The sequence below is a fragment of the Dipodomys ordii genome, unplaced genomic scaffold (assembly GCF_000151885.1).
Source record: "Dipodomys ordii isolate 6190 unplaced genomic scaffold, Dord_2.0 Scaffold137, whole genome shotgun sequence".
Classification (NCBI taxonomy): domain Eukaryota; kingdom Metazoa; phylum Chordata; class Mammalia; order Rodentia; family Heteromyidae; genus Dipodomys; species Dipodomys ordii.
This window is the reverse complement of record NW_012267353.1, coordinates 1,199,756-1,216,863: the sequence shown is the minus strand read 5'-3', so window position 1 is coordinate 1,216,863 and position 17,108 is coordinate 1,199,756. Positions and strand designations below refer to the sequence as shown.

Sequence of the window (17,108 nt, the reverse complement as noted above, 5' to 3'; positions counted from 1 at the left end):
TTGCTTATGTGGTGCTGAGGAATCGAACCCAGGGCCTCATGCATGCAAGGCAAGCACTCTACCACTAAGCCACCTTCCCAGCCCCTCCAAGGTATTTTTATAAAGTCATTTAAAACTCCTTTTTTTTAGCCAAGGTATGACATATATACATGTTTATTTATAATATTATTATGCTTTCCTTTTGAAAAAATGATTTTTGGGGGCAATATTGAGGTAAAACTCAAGTCCTTACCACTTGCTAGGCAGGTGCTTGACCACTGAGTTGCACCTCCAACCCAAAGGAATGAATTTTGGTAACATAAATGTCTTGTACCCCAGTGATTGAGATTCCATCCCAGCCCTGCCCCCTCCAATTGCCTAAATAGAATGATATTTTAGTGCACAGGACTGTGGAATAGGTTATCTCGCCTAGAATCAGTTCCCTGTTTTATCTTCCTTTTTAAAAAAAAATTACATCAATTAGTGCACCAGTGTGTAACATGCCCATGTATGGATTCAGTGCATCTTCACCAAAGTCATTTCCTCCCTCCTCCACTCTCCTCTTTTCTCCCTCTCCCAACCAGTCTCATTGAATTAACTTTTCCACTTTCACAAATGTACATAGATTATTCTGACTATATTAGCCTTGCTTTTCCCTCTGTCTGCTCCCTCCTTCTATGACCCATACCCCAGTCCATGCAACTTTCTGATGTTATAATGTTCTGTTGTTATATTGCTAGTTAATTACTCAAAGGGATTTCATCATAGTACCTCATACCTGCAACATTATGGTTTGGTCAAGTTGATTTTGTGTGTGTGTGTGTGTGGGTGTGTGTGCGCACACACATGTGTGCACATGCACACACATATCCCATGCATATACATATCCTCTATGTGTTTCCATATGTTTTTATTTTAGGTCTAACATCCACATAAGAGAGAAAGATGCACCTTTTGTTTTCCTGAGCCTGGCTTATCTCACTTAATATGATATTTTCCAGTCCCATCCACTTCCCTGCAAATGACATCATTTAATTCTTCTTTAATAATACATTGGATATTCAATATTCTATTGGAATAATATTCCAATGTGTGTTTATATATGTATCTCATTTTCTTTATCTGTTTCCAAGGCTTGGGTTTGTGAATTGTGCTGCAATGAACATGACTATTCAGGTGCCACTATTAGATCCTGAATTCCTATAGATAAATGCTTTGGTGGATCATAGGATCTTTTTTTTTCCCCAGTGAACTTCATTAGTTTGGATTTTTTAATTATTATATATTCAAAGAGTTGTATGGGAGAGGGTTCAGTTTACTCTGTTCATTTATGTGTACAATGCATCTTGATCAGAGTGATCCCTGCCATATTGCTGCTCCACCTATTCTACTCCCACGTGTCTCCATTTTTTGTGTATGCGCATTAAGTATTATGACTTTATTTCTCTACCTCTCCTCTTAGGCCCTCACAAGTCAAGCTATGTTTCAGCTTCCTGATATCTCATTTTTAACTTTTCCTTCCCGATACTCATTTAACTTTTGTTTAACTGTCAGTTAATAGTTCAGAGGAACAATTGGAATTTCATGGAACAAGATGGAATTTCACTCCTCAGCTTTTCAGCTCAAGGCTAGCGCTGTACCACTTGAGCCACTGCGCCACTTCTGGTTTTCTGAGTGGCTTATTGGAGATAAAAGTCTCATGGACTTTCCTGCCCTGGCTGGCGTTAAAACCTCGATCCTCATGGGCTGGGAAGGTGGCTCAGTGGTAGAGCGCTTGCCTTGCATGCCTGAGGCCCTGGGTTCGTTCGATTCTTCAACGCCACATAAGCAAAAAGAAAAAAAGCCAGAAGTGGGGCTGTGGCTCAAGTGGTAGAGCACTAGCCTTGAGCTGAAGAGCTGAGGAACAGTGCCCAGGCCCAGAGTTCAGGCCTCACGACCAGACCCCCCCCAAAAAAACCCAAAACAAAAAAACCTCGATCCTCAGATCTCAGCCTTCTGAGTAGCTAGGATTACAGGGGTGAGTCACCGGCTCCTGGTTTCAGTATGATTTTTTCTAAATTTACTTCACTCAGTATGATTTTTTTCTAGGTCAATCCATTTTTATTACTTTCTTATGAATGACTAATTTCCATTATGTATGTATATATGTATATATTTGTGTATGTACATGTGTATGTCTCATATTTTGTTGATCCATTCATTGGTTGTAGGGCAAGTGGACTGTTTCAGTAATTTGGTTACTGTGAATAATGCTGCAGTGAACATGGGTGTGCAAGTACCTTTATTGTCTTCTGACTTGCATTCTTTTGAATAAATGCTCAAGAATAGTATTGTTAGGTATAGAGGAGTAGTAGTTCTGTTGTTAGGGCTTTGCTTTGTTTTTGCCAGTCCTCGGGCTTGAACTCAGGGCTTATGTGCAGCCCCTGAGCCTCTTTGTACTCAAAGCTAGTGCTCTATTGCTTGAGACACAGCACCACTTCTGGCTTTTTCTGAGTAGTTTATTGGAGATGTGAGTCTCATGGACTTTCCTGCCAGGGCTGGTTTCAAACCACAATTCTCAGATCTCAGCCTCCTGAGTAGCTAGAACTACAGGAATGAGCCACCAGCACCTGGCTTAGTTTTCGTTTTTTGAGGAATCTCTATATAGACTTCCATAGGAGTTACAAACTTACATTTCCACCAGCAGTATGGTGAGAGTTCCTTTTGCTCTAGACCGGTACTCTACCACTTGAGTTATGCTTCCACTTCTTTTCATTTGTTAGTTAATTGGAGATAAGAGTCTCAAGGACTTTTCTGCCCCAGGCTAGCTTTGAGCTGAGATCCTCAGATCTCAGCCTCCTGAGTAGCTCAGATTATAGTTATCAGCCACCAGTGCCTGGATTGTTGTTTGTATTCTTTTTCTTTTCTTTTTTTTTTTTTTGTCAGTCAGTTGTGGGGCTTGAACTCTGGGCTTGGGTGCTGTCCCTACGCTTTCAGCTCAAGGTGAGGGCTCTACCTCGAGCCACAGTGCCACTTTCATTTTTCTAGTGGTTAACTGGAAATAAGAGTCTTACAGACTTTTTTTGCCCGGGCTGGCTTTGAACTGTGATCCTAAGATCTCAACCTCCTGAGTAGCTAGGATTACAGGCGTGAGCCACTGGTGCTTGGCTGTTGTTTGGATTCTTTTTTTTTTTTTTTGGTCCGGTCTTGGGGCCTGAACTCAGGGCCTGGGGCACTGTCCCTCAGCTCTTCAGCTCAAGGCTAGCCCTCTACCACTTGAGCCACAGTGCCACTTCCGGCTTGCTTTTTTCTTTTTGCTTATGTGGTGCTGAGGAATTGAACTCAGGGCCTTATGCATGCAAGGCAAGTGCTCTACCACTGAGCCACCTTCCCAGCCCTGTTGTTGTTTGTATTCTTGATGATGGTGACTGACCAAAATTGGATCCAACCTCAATGTTTTGTGTTGTTATTGATGTTTTAAGTTGTGGGGCTTGAACTCAGGAGCTGGGCACTGTCCCTGACCTTTTTTTTTTTTTTTTTCTCTACCACTTTGAATCACAGCCATACTTCCGATTTTCTGGTGATTAATTGGAGTTGAGAGTCTCATGGACTTTCCTGCCTGGGCTGGTTTGGAACCTCAATCCTCAGATCTCAGCTTCTTGAGTAGCAGCATGAGCCACCAGCACCTGGCTTCAGTGTCACTTTGATTTGCATTTCCTTCGCGGCAAATGATGCTGCATTTCTTCATATATTTATTGGCCACTTATACTCCCCTTTTAAAAAATGTGTGTTTAGCTACTTAGTTCATTTATTGATTCCTTGGGGACTTAGTTTTTAAGCTCCCTATGTATTATTGTTAGTTGCTTGCCAGAAATTTTCTCTCATGGCAAAGTTTTTCTTCCATTCTATAAGTTGTCTTTTCTGTCTAGTGACTTCATTCTTTGCTTTACAGAAGCTTTTTAGTTTGATGCAATCCCATTTGTGAATCCTTGTTCTTACTTGCTGAGGTAATGGAATTCTATTCAGGAGGTTTCTGCCTATGACAATAGGATTTAGTATTTTCCAATACTCTTTCCATTAGTAGTTTCAAAGGTTCAGGTCTTACATAGTAAACATCATTGTATGTCCCATCATGCCCACCTCACTTTAAAAAATACCATATTCACTTATCAGTTATGATGTTTAAAAAATTCACACACAAATATACAGTGGAATGAACAAAAATATATTCTAGCATTGACTGTAATAGCAAAAGGTCTTATAAGGAAATGATTCAATAATTATTTGGGTTTACATTTTAGGGTAATCATAAGTGAGTTATGAGATACATCTACATGGAGTAATATGAAAGTATTTTTTCTTGTAAAGATACTGTACAGAGGGGCTACAGTTACATGAGTAAGGTAATGAGTACATTTCCTATTGAGCATTGTTACCTCTTCCTTTGTTTTTCCCATACCATCCCTTCCCTCCCCACTTCCAAACTGCTCCCTCCCCACCATGATGTATATTTTTAATATACATTATTGAGTTTAAGATAAATGTTACAGAACCTATATTTTAGGATACTGTGAACCTTCTACTTATTTATTTGGCTTATGCCAGTTATTCCTTATTGTAACTGCCTGTTTTTCTTTGGAAGAATTCAACAACACAGGGATATTCCCCTCATTTTGTTCACTAAAGTTTCCCATAATCTTAGAATAGTGCATGACATATATAGACATTAAATAAATAGTTGTTGAATGAATGCCTGATGAGGTCTATGTAAGGAGATCCATGTGAAAACTTTCGCTCATGAATTTTATAATTTTGTGTTTTTAAACTTTATTAATAGAGAAATATAAGAAAATTATACAGTATAACTTTTAGATATATATTTTGGATACATATGTGTATATGTATGTATTTCAAAGCTCCAGATTTGCTTTCCTTTTCTAAATTTTCAGCATCAGTAGTGGAGGGTCAAAAGGGTATCATTCCTCGAGCTATCCAAGAAATATTTCAAAGCGTCTCTGAAAATCCTAACATTGACTTTAATATAAAAGTATCGTACATAGAAGTATACAAAGAGGACCTAAGAGATCTTCTAGAACTGGAGACATCCATGAAGGATCTTCACATCCGAGAAGATGAAAAAGGGAACACAGGTAAAGTAGTCTGTCTACTTAACCAGTTGCCTTTAGTAGCAAACATATACTGAGTTTTGCCTGCGTGTGTTTAGACAAGTGCTCTGCCACTTGAGCCATATTCTGAGCTCTCAAGAATATCTTTAGGGGCTGGGAAGGTGGCTCAGTGGTAGAGCGCTTGCCTTGCATGCATGAAGCCCTGGGTTCGATTCCCCAGCACCACATAAGCAAAAAGAAAAAAAGCCAGAAGTGGTGCTGTGGCTCAAGTGGTAGAGCGCTAGCTTTGAGCTGAAGAGCTGAGGGACAGCGCCCAGGCCCAGAGTTCAGGCCCCACGACTGGACCCCCCCCCCAAAAATCTTTAATAATTTCTGGATATATTCCAAGGAAGTTTAAAAAACTAAACAAAAGGAATTTTTACTTTTTATTCATTTGCTCTTGAGGTACTTAGAATTAAAGTTGGATGTTAGGTAAACACTCTGCCATCAACCCATACCCATAGCCCTTGTTTTTGTTTTTAAATTCAATATCTTTTTGCTTATTGTGTGAAAAGTAGTTCTTGAGACTGGATGAATTTATTCATTTGTAATTCAGAGTACTATTTTCCTATTGTTAACTTATAGCTGAGCTAACCTTAAACTGATAGTGGCTAAATTTAATTTTATATTTTTCCTCTCAGGGACTTCCTGAGATGAAGGATGGCTGTCCAGATTTTTGTCAAGAAACACCTATTTTTTTCCTCATCTTTTTTTTTTTTTTCCGGTACTGGGGTTTGAATTTAGGGCCTTACTTGCTGGCCAGGCGTTCTACCACTTGAGCTATGTTGACCATCCCATTTAGCTTTAGCTATTTTTCACATAGGGTCTCATGTTTTTACTTTAGTAAACTTGGACTTCAATCCTCTTATTTATACCTCTTATGTAGCTGCTATGACAAGCATATGTCACCACACTCAACTTATTGGTTGAGATGGGGGTCTTAATAACTTTTTGCCTTGGCTGGCCTCAAACTGCAGTCACACTTGATTCCCTTTTAAGAGCTTAGAGCTTGAATTTTGCTTCTCCACATTGACATTTACTATCCTTTGTTATGCATCTTGAGATCTGACTTTTGTGTGTGTGTTGTGTGTGTGTGTGTGTGTGTGTGTGTGTGTGTGTGTGTGCGCGTGCGTGTGTGCTAGTATGGGGGCTTGAACTCAGGGCCTTGTGCTCTCACTTAACTTTTTTGCTCAAGGCTGGAGTTCTATCACTTGAGCCATAGCTCCACTTCCAGGTTTTTGGTGGTAAATTGGAAATAAACAGTCTCAAGACTTTCCTGACATTTTCCTGCCTTTGAATTATGATCCTCAGATCTCAGTCTCCTGAGTAGTTGAAATTACAGGCATGAACGATCAACACAGGGCAGAGGTCTGACTTTTTGGGCTAATAATCTGTTAATCTATTAATTAGTTTCTATTGTTTGGAAATGGAAGAATATTACCAGGAAGGATAAAATGTAAACATTTTTTTGGGGGGGGGTCTGGTCATGGGGCCTGAACTCTGGGCTCTACCACTTGAGCCAGTGCCACTTCCAGCTTTTTTCTTTTTGCTTATGTGGTGCTGAGGAATTGAACCTAGGGCCTCAGGCATGCAAAGCAAGCACTCTACCACTGAGCCACCTTCCCAGCCCGCAAACATTTTTTTTAAATGACATTTTTTTTTTCCTTTTCAAAATACTGAGAATTGAACTCAGGGCTTCATGGTTGCTGGACAGATGCTCTACCACTTGAGCCATCTCCCTTGTCCTTTTGCTGTTAGTTTATTTTCAGATAAGGTTTTGCCTGAGTTGGCCAGGGATTTTGATTGTCTTACTTCCATCTCTCCAGTAACTGGAATCATAGGTATGTGCCACCATGCCCTGTTTTTAATTTTTTTTTGTGCCAGTCTTAGGGCTTGAACTCAGAACCTGAGTGTATTTCCACTCAAGGCTAGTACTCTGCCACTTGAGCCATAGCTCCATTTCCAGATTTTTTGGTGGTAAATTGGAGAGAAGAGTTTCAGCCAGCTTAGGGTAGTTTTGAACCTCACTCCACAGACCTCAGCCTCCGGAGTAACTAGGATTACAGGAGTAAACCATCAGCACCCCATCCCTGTTTGTTTTGGAGATAAGAGTCTTACTTCTTTCTCCTGGGCTGTTCTCAAACTAATTTTTATGTCCATTTCCTCAATAGCCTGGATTACAAGCATGTTTCACCATGCCTAGCAATTTTTTGCTTATTTGATTTAAGAGCTATTTGTCATGGAATATTTTGAAAATGTATAAAACTATAAGGGAGAAAGTTAAAGATCATCTCTGATCCTTGAACTTTGAAATGGCAGCTTTCTCCTCCTCTCCTTGATGCTGGAGATTGATCCCAGGGCTTCGTACATGCTTTGCAAGTGCTCTGCCATTGAGCTAGTTCTTCCATTAGCCAATAATTTCTCTTTTTGTGTGTTTCTTTCCCAAATTCCTATTCTGTGTATATATAATTTTAAAACTATATGGGCTGGGAAGGTGGCTCAGTGGTAAAGTGCTTGCCTTCTATGCATGAAGCCCTCGGTTTAATTCCTCAGCACCACATAAGCAGAAAAAGCCAGAAGTGGCTTTGTGGCTCAAGTGGTAGAGTGCTAGCCTTGAGCTGAAGAGTTGAGGGACTGCTCAGGCCCAGAGTTCATGCTCCATGACTGACAAAAATAAAAAATAAAAAAAAGTACATACTTGCAATACAGTACTACCTACAGTTTTACATTTTTGTTTGTTTGTTTTTTTGGGTCCGGTCGTGGGGCCTGAACTCTGGGCCTGGGCGCTGCCCCTCAGCTCTTCAGCTCAAGGCTAGCGCTCTACCACTTGAGCCACAGCGCCACTTCCGGCTTTTTTCTTTTTGCTTATGTGGTGCTGAGGAATCGAACCCAGGGCCTCATGCATGCAAGGCAAGTGCTCTACCACTGAGCTAACTTCCCAGCCCCTGGTTATTTTTTGGAAATGGTCTTATGTCTTTGTCCAAGACTTGACTCAGACTTGAATCGTCCTACCTACAACCTCCCAAGTAGCTAGGATTACAATTGTGGGCCATTGTGCTTGGTCCATTTAATATGGTGATTTGTATTATCAATGTGGTATAATAACTTATTTAACTCTGCTATTGTAGAATATTTAGGCTGTTTTAAGGTTTTGTTATTAATGCCATTGATGTGAGAGTTCTTGGCTGAATTCCACTTCTAGAAAACATACATAGTAGAACTTTTTCTGAAGAGGCTGCCAGAAGAATGACTTCCTGGAGGACTTTGCTAGCACTTAGGAAAGGAAAATTGATATTATCATTCAAATTATAGACCATAGGGGACAGTGAAACTTGCTCCTTACAGCCATGTTCTGGCCATCATGGCATTCCTGGATGCTTGGATAAACTGTTTTTTGCCTTGTTTTTTAGAAAGAAAGTGACCCTGTTAGCTTATGGTCTTACTAGATAACCTTATATAGTTTTATCTATTCTGAGTAGAATTCATACTGAGCTTCTTGTACCTATGGTTATAATTACTGAGGTTTGTATGGTGTATAAAAATGACCAAATAATATATGCTAATTATAAAACATTAAAAACAATAGAAATATAGACTCTTATTTCTAATAAACTTGAACATATTTTTCCTAAATGAACCAATCTTGCAAAAAAAATTGGAGGGCCATACAAATTATCTTAAGATAAATTACTACCTTATGTAGAGTTCTTCCCACGACCACAGTACATTTGATTGACAAATTGCTTTACTACCCTGGTACTCTCTGTCCTTGAAACAATGTTGTCTCAGCTACTGCAAAATTAGGGTCACCTGAAATGATTAATTTTTTAATTTTTTTTTTTTTTTGGTGGGGCTTGAACTCTGGGCCTAGGCACTGTTCCTCAGCTCTTCAGCTCAAGGTGAGCACTCTACCACTTGAGCTACAGCGCCACTTCCGGTTTTCTGGTGGCTTATTGGAGATAGGAGTCTCAAGGTCTCTCCTGACCGGGCTGGCTTTGAACCGCGATCCTCACATCTCAGCCTCCTGAGTAGGTAGGATTACAGGAGTGAGCCACCAGCGCCCGGCTTAATTTTTTAATTTTTTTAAATATTGATTTCCAGGCCCAACTTCTGATTTTTAGTCTAGGATAGGGCATTAGTTGTTTTTGTTTTGTTTTTCATAATAAATTACTAGGTGATACGTGAGTGGGTTTTAGAACCAGAGCATTAGCTTACAGCCAAATATTCTATAAAAATTTCTAAAACTTTTATGAAAAATTTACTAGAATTTACAGTTTTAGTACCATATTGTATAATCCTTGAGGGTTTAGCTCTGCCTATTTGTAGTACAGATAATTTAGAACTTCATTTACTTTTTTTTGTACTATGAAATTTGAACTCTTAGGGTCTTGAGACCTTATTAAGGCAAGCACCTCTCCTACCAAATCTGTGTCTTTACAAAATTTCATTTACTTTTCTGATAGCATCTACTACTTCTTGCCTGAGGCCAGCCTTGAGCCATCTAGACCTCCCACAGAGCTGAGATTACAGATATGCACCACTATACCCAGCTTGTTGTTTGAGATAAGGTCTAGTTCATTTGCTTAGGCTGGCTTTGAACCTTGATTTTCTTATCTATGACTCCCTACTTGGAAGTCATAGATTGGGATTATAATTGTGAGCCACCAAACCTGGCCTAGAACTTTAAATGAACTAGGTTACTACACTAGTGTCATGATAGAAATAATATAAACAAAATTATTTATTTTAAAAGTAGCAGTGAGGACTGGGAAGGTGGCTCAGTGGTAGAGTGCTTGCCTTGCATGCATGAGGCCCTGGGTTCGATTCCTCAGCACCACATAAGCAAAAGAAAAAAAGCCGGAAGTGGCGCTGTGGCTCAAGTGGTAGAGTGCTAGCCTTGAGCTGAAGAGCTGAGGGACAGCGCCCAGGCCCAGAGTTCAGGCCCCACGACCGGACCCAAAAAAAAAAAAAAAGTAGCAGTGATTGTGGCAGGATGTCAAAGAGGAAGCATGACACTACCATTTGAGCAAGGAATTGAGTTTTGCTTCTTGGATTAAAATCACAAATAACCAACTTCATTTGTATTGAAGTTTTGATTTATCATTGATTGTGAGTCTACAATACAAAAAAAAGCTTTGGGGCTGGGAAGGTGATAGAGTGCTTGCCTTGCATGCCTGAGGCCCTGGGTTCGATTCCTCAGCACCACATAAGCAAAAAGAAAAAAAAGCTGGAAGTGGCGCTGTGGCCCAAGTGGTAGAGTGCTAGCCTTGAGCTGAAGAGCTGAGGAACAGCGCCCAGGCCCAGAGTTCAGGTCCCACGACCAGACCCAAAAAAAAAAAAAGCTTTAAAGCTAAGGATGGCTTAAACTGCAAAGAAACTAATTTCTCTCAATTAATTTACTACGGTCTAGCTCTATGAATCTATGATTCATAGATTATACTTTATGAGTCAAAATATTGAAACAGAGGGATTTGAGTTTTTTGTTTTTGTTTTGTTTTGGGGATTGAACCTAAATCTTTTTTTTTTTTTTTTGGTCGGTCGTGGGCAAGTGCTCTACTGCTTGAGCCACAGTGCCTCTTCCACCTAAACCTTTTTATGTGCTAAACACATACTTAACCACAGAGTTATACCTCTAGCTCAAGAGTTTTTTCTTTGGTTGTTCATTTTAAAGGTTTAAGTGTGATGTTTGGCTGAAAGAAAAAAAGGAAGGAAGGAAGGAAGGGAAAAGAAAGAAAGGAAGAAAGAAAGAAAGGCACTAGATTTGTAACAATAAGTTATATTTGTATCTTTTAGAGTTCAATCAAATGGTTCTATCGGGGAAATTTCCTTAAATTATTTAAACGAGATGGATGATGTTATTATTGTTTGCAATGCTATGTTTTTTTTTTCAAAGTGACTATCTTGATTGGGCTGTTTAGCAAATGATAACTTGTCTGTGTAACTGTATTGGATTTGATGGAAGCTTGCTTTTAAGATTTGTTGTTGCTATTTCCAGTGATTGTTGGGGTCAAGGAATGCCATGTGGAGAGTGTGGATGAAGTGATGAGTCTCCTAGAGGTGGGGAATGCCGCTAGACATACGGGTACCACGCACATGAATGAGCACTCCAGCAGGTCACATGCAATTTTTACAATCAGCATTTGTCAAGTTGAGAAAAATGCAGAGGCATCTGATGATGGATCATGGTATTCCCATCGGCATATCATCTCCAAGTTCCATTTTGTAGATTTGGCTGGATCAGAACGAGTAACCAAAACAGGGAATACCGGCGAACGGTTCAAAGAATCCATTCAAATCAACAGTGGATTGCTGGCTTTAGGAAATGTAATAAGTGCCCTTGGGGACCCACGCAGGAAGAGCTCACATATTCCATACAGGGATGCTAAAATTACTCGGCTTCTGAAAGACTCCCTGGGAGGCAGTGCCAAGACTGTCATGATCACCTGTGTCAGCCCATCCTCCTCAGATTTTGATGAGTCTTTAAATTCTCTCAAATATGCCAACAGAGCTCGCAACATTAGAAACAAACCCACTTTAAACTTTAGCCCCAAGTCAGACCGTATGGATGAAATGGAATTTGAAATTAAGTTGCTGAGAGAAGCTTTGCAAAGCCAGCAGGCTAGTGTCAGCCGAACTAGCCAGGTCCTTGGAGAGAGCACTCCTGATAAAAATAGGATCCAGTCTCTAGAGGAACAAGTAGTTCAGCTACAAGGGGAATGTCAGGACTACCAAAATTGTATAGAGGAAGCCTTTACCTTCCTTGTGGACCTAAAAGATGCTGTTAGATTAAACCAGAAGCAGCAAGATCAACTTCAGGAGTGGTTTAACATGACCCAAGAGGTCAGAAAGGCCGTCCTTACTTCATTCCAAGGAAGCCAGGGCAGTGGAGACCTGGAAGAAGGACCACAGCATGTTACAGTTCTCCAGCTGAAGAGAGAGCTTAAGAAATACCAGGTACTTACACATTACTTTCATGAGTAACTTGTTTATGAACTACATGTATTTGGGCAAATCAATTCTAAAAGATTGCAATTGATGATGCTTTTAAGAAGAATTCCATTTACCCTTTGGCTTCCTCTGTTTCTTTGGATTCTCTATTGTTTCTTCATGAGTTTTGATTTGATTGGTTACTCTTCTCCTTTTCATCGTTAAACTATAGGTCAGTATGTTATATATATTAAATAGGTCACGTGTAATATTTTGCTATCAACTTAGAGGGTGAAAAGAAATGCTTTCAGAAATAACTAAGTTGTACTTTTTTTGACTATAAAAACATGATTTTATCAGTTAATTTCTTATAAGAAAATTGTCTAAACACAAACTAATGGATAATCCCAAAACAAACTGAGTACAATAAAACTGTATCATAAATAAATTTGAACTTACACCTGAAAAGCCCAAAGTAATTTTTTTTTGGTCAGTCATGGGGCTTGAACTCTGGGCCTGAGCGCTGTCCCTCAGCTCTTCAGCTCAAGGCGAGAGCTCTATCACTTGAGCTATAGTGCCACTTCTGGTTTTCGGGTGGTTTATTGGAGGTAAGAGTTTCACAGACTTTCCTGCCCAGGCTGGCTTTGAACTGCGATCCTCAGATCTCAGCCTCCTGAGTAGCTAGGATTACAGGTGTGAGTCACCAGCACCCGGCTCCAAAGTAATTTTTAAAACAGTTTTTTGTTTGTTTTTAATCATCTAAGTTGTACTTTATTAAGTTCTTTCTCTGGGTCTGTAGTTCTTTAGAAAATACTTCATTCCTTAAGTCTAGATTTAATTAATTTAATCAACACATTTGACAATATCAAGCAATTAAGGAATGGATATGTATGCACATTGTATATACGTATTTTGAGTTCAAAATTAATTGCCCCATTTATCATTTGAAAAAACATGGCATTAAAGATTATGTGTCACTGGGAGATAATGTGGAACAAGACACACCTGGCTCTCCTTTTGTGGTATTTATAAGAAGAATCTTTCTTTAAGTAACCTGGTTCCCAATTTCTAGGGTGTCATCTGCTTCCTAATATAGGAAAGCATTGCTTTCTGATGAGAAATGGGTATTCTCTATTATAGCACTTTGCAAACTTTTTCAAAACAAGAAAAAAATGTATAGAAGTGTGTTTTATATATATATATTTTAATTTTTTTTGTCGGTCACAGGGCCTGAACTCTCTGGGCCTGGGCACTGTCCCTCGGCACTTCAGCTCAAGGCTAGTACTCTACCACTTGAGCCATAGCACCACTTCTGGCTTTTTTCTTTTTATGTGGTGCTGAGGAATCTAACCCAGGGCCTCATGCATGCAAGGCAAGCGCTCTACTGCTGAGCCACCTTCCCAGTCCCAATTACAATCTTTTTTGTTGTTGGTTGTGGGGCCTGAACTCTGGGCCTGGGCACTGTCCCTCGGCACTTCAGCTCAAGGCTAGTACTCTACCACTTGGGCCATGCTTTTTTTTTTTTTTTTTAACATTTTGCTGGTTAGTGGTAAATAACAATGTCTTGGATTTGACTTCCCTGGCAATCTTCAGATCTCAGCCTCAGCCTCATTAGCAGCTAGGATTATAAATGTTAGCCATTGGTACTTAGTTTCAGAGATTATCTTTTAATACCATACCAGAACTTAACAATTAGATATTTCCTATGTTTACTTGTAGTATATGCTTTGAATTTTTTTTTTTTTTGCCTGTACCAGGGCATGAACTCATAGCTTCAAATTCTTGCTTGGCTTTTTAGCTAACAATTAGCACTGTGTCACTTGAGTCATGCCTCTAGTACCACTTTTTTTGCTGGCTAATTGGAGATTGTCTTGAGGCCTACTTCCAGGACTGGTTCATACCTTAGTCCTTTGATCTCAGCCTCTTGTGGCTAGGATTACAGGTGTAAGCCACCCATAACTGGCTAAAACTTTTAAAAAAATTAAGATTTGCTGGCTCCACATTTTGAAAATAATTGATCATTTAGGAAATAAGTTGTGTGCTAGGCTAAACAGTTATTCCAAAACCAATGATACCAAGGTATTATTTTTGTATTTTGTATTACTTTTGTTTTGTATGTAATTAGAGCTGAACCCAAGGGCTTGTGCATGGTAGGCCTTCTGCCTAACCACTTGAATTATGCTTTTTTGTTTGCATTTTGTCTCTATGAGTTACACTCACTAGCTTTTCCCAGGGCTGACTTTAAACTCAATCCTTCTGTCTGTACTCCCCAAATAGCTGAAAGTACAAGTATTGGATACCCTGTTTGGCTATTACATTTATAAGCATTTGTTGGAAGCTGTCAAGCTCATAAGTAGCAGAAATGTTTTCTGAAATTTAATTTTTGTGAAATTCAAGGATTATCATTTCTAGAAAAGCTCAAGTTTTCCTTGAAATGGTAGGTCCTCATTTTTGAGAAAATGTCTGCACGTACTCAAGTCTGAATAGCCATAGTTTATTTTTCTTTTTTCTTTTTTGGATTCGGTGGTGGGGCCTGAACTCTGGGCCTGGGCTCTGTCCCTCAGCTCTTCAGCTCAAGGCTAGCACTCTACCACTTGAGCCACAGCGCCACTTCTGGCTTTTTTTTTCTGCTTATGTGGTGCTGAGGAATCGAACCCAGGGCCTCATGCATGCAAGGCAAACCCTCTACCACTGAGCCACCTTCCCAGCCCAGTTTATTTTTCCTGTAAGCCTAGTTTGTTATTCTTTTTTCTTTTAATTGTGAAAAAACTGTACAGAGGGGTTACAATTACATGGGCAAGATAATGAGTACATTTCTTATCAAGCATTGTAGCCTCCTCCTTTGTTTCTCCTTTCCATCCTACCCTCCTCCCACCTCCCCCACCCAACACTCCTCCCCTCCCAGCCCTTCTCCCCACCCCACCAAAGTTGTAAAGTTCGTTTTCAACATAACGACTTGTACGTCTCATTGTTGCAATGGGTCCACCTGTATAGCACAGACTAGCCTCTAATTCACCATCTTGTTAACTCAGCCTCCTGAGTACTGGGATTTTAAGCATGCACCACTATGCCTGATATAGTTTGTCATTTTTAAGTTCCTAGTGCTGCTTATAAATCATCTGCAAGTGCTCAAGTACATTTCCCACATACAGCTTTTCCCCCACACACAAACTCCAGAATTGAAAATTCATTTTTTTTGGTTGTTATTGGTCATGGGGCTTGAACTCTGGGCCTAGGCGTTGTCCCTGAGCTCTTCAGCTCAAGGCAAGCACTCTACCACTTGAGCCACAGTGCCACTTCTGGTTTTCTGGTGGTTTATTGGAGATAAGAGCCTCATGGACTTTCCTGCCCGGGCTGGCTTTGAACAATGATCCTCAGATGTCAGCCTCCTGAGTAGCTAGTATTACAGGCATGAGCCACCAGTGCCTGGCTGAAAATTAATTTTTTTATGCCAGTCTTGGCACTTGAACTCAGGACATGGGTGCTGCCCCTGAACTTATTCTGCTCAAGGCTAGCACTCTACCACTTCAGCCACAGCTCAAGTTCCATCTTTTTGGTAGTTAATTGGAGATAAGAGTCTCATGAACTTTCCTTCCCAGGATGGCTTCCTAAGTAGGATTACAGGTGTGAGCTATAGGCAATACTTTGTTTTCTTTCCTTTTTGTGAAAGGTGGTAACCATGACTTGCCTCTTTTCTACACAGAACAAGCCCTTCCTCAGTAGTGTAAGAAACTGGTAGGACAGGAAGTACAAGTAATTGGAAGATGGAATTTTGGGATAAGACAGATGTTGATAAGGAGAACTGCTTTTCCTTTTTCTTGCTTCTTAGGTGGCTGAAATTGGAAGCCCATACCACCTACTGTTAGAGGGGTAGGAAAAGTGCTAATTTTCTTTCTTCCTCTGTTAGAACTCTAAAATTAAATTTGCTCTGGATTATGGCTTCCTGAAGATACTAACATCTTTCTGGAAAAGAATACCATGATCAGATTATTCTGGGGAATGCTAGATGGCAGAAAGCAAAGTTTTCTTAATTATAGGATTTGACAGAGCTTGGAAAATGCTAATGAATATTATCAATCTCAAAGTGAGAGACACAGCCCCTTTCCCCTATTTATTGGGGTCTGGAATCCTACAGGACTAAATGATCTCTAGGTACTACTGGATAGCAAATGATAAAACAAACAAAATTTGTCATTCCACACATTTTTGTTGCTTTGGCAGTATTCCTGGGATTTGAATTCCAGGTCTGCAGCTCTGGCTAGGCTGATTTGTTATCATATGAGTTGTGCAGCTAAACTAGTTTTTCTCTGGTTATTTTGGAGCTGGAGTCTACCATACTTTTCTGCCCAGGATGGCTTCCGTTTCAATCTTCAGGCTCTCAGCCTCTTGAGTAGCTAGGATTACTTACAGGCATGAACTACTGAGTCTGGCTCAAATAAATTCATTTTTTGCCCTTCCTTTTCTTCTGTGAGATGACAAAAATAAACAACAACAACAACAAAAAACCCCAGTAGTTAAAAACAACTATGCCAGGGCTAGAAAGGTGGCTCAGTGGTAGAGTGCTTGCCTTGCATGCATGAGGCCCTGGGTTCAGTTCCTCACCACCACATAGTGGCCCATAATGGCACTGTGGCTTAAGTAGTAGAGTACTAGCTTTAAGCTGAAGAGCTGAGGGACAAAGGCTAGGTCTAGAGTTCAGGCCCCCCCCCCCCCGACTGACAAAAAGAAAGAAAGAAAAAAAAGAACAAGCGTGTCTCCTGGGCACTCGTGGTTCACGGCTGTAATCCTAGCTACTCAGGAGGCTGAGAGCTGAGGACTGCAGTTCAAAGACAGCCTGGGCAGGAAAGTTTGTGAGCATTCACCAGCAAAAGGCTGGAAGAGGAGCTGTGATTCAATTGGTAGAGGACTAGCATTGAGCAGAAAAGCTCAGGGGGAGCAACCAGGGCCTGAGAACTAGCATTGAGCAGAAAAGCTCAGGGGGAGCAACCAGGGCCTGAGTTCAAGCCCCAGGACCACCACAACACACACACACACACACACACACACCTGGATGAAGTA

At 40.3% G+C, this 17,108-nt stretch overlaps 1 protein-coding gene across 1 annotated transcript in view; it reads left to right on the top strand.

The window, feature by feature from the left end:
* Window positions 1–17,108, top strand: part of Kif27 (kinesin family member 27) — a 96,949-nt gene that overhangs the window by 11,439 nt on the left and 68,402 nt on the right. Inside the window, exons 3-4 of the mRNA XM_013031054.1 lie at window positions 4,908–5,108; window positions 11,119–12,077. Of these exons, the coding sequence (XP_012886508.1) occupies window positions 4,908–5,108; window positions 11,119–12,077 (1,160 nt within the window). The remainder of the gene's footprint in view (window positions 1–4,907; window positions 5,109–11,118; window positions 12,078–17,108) is intronic.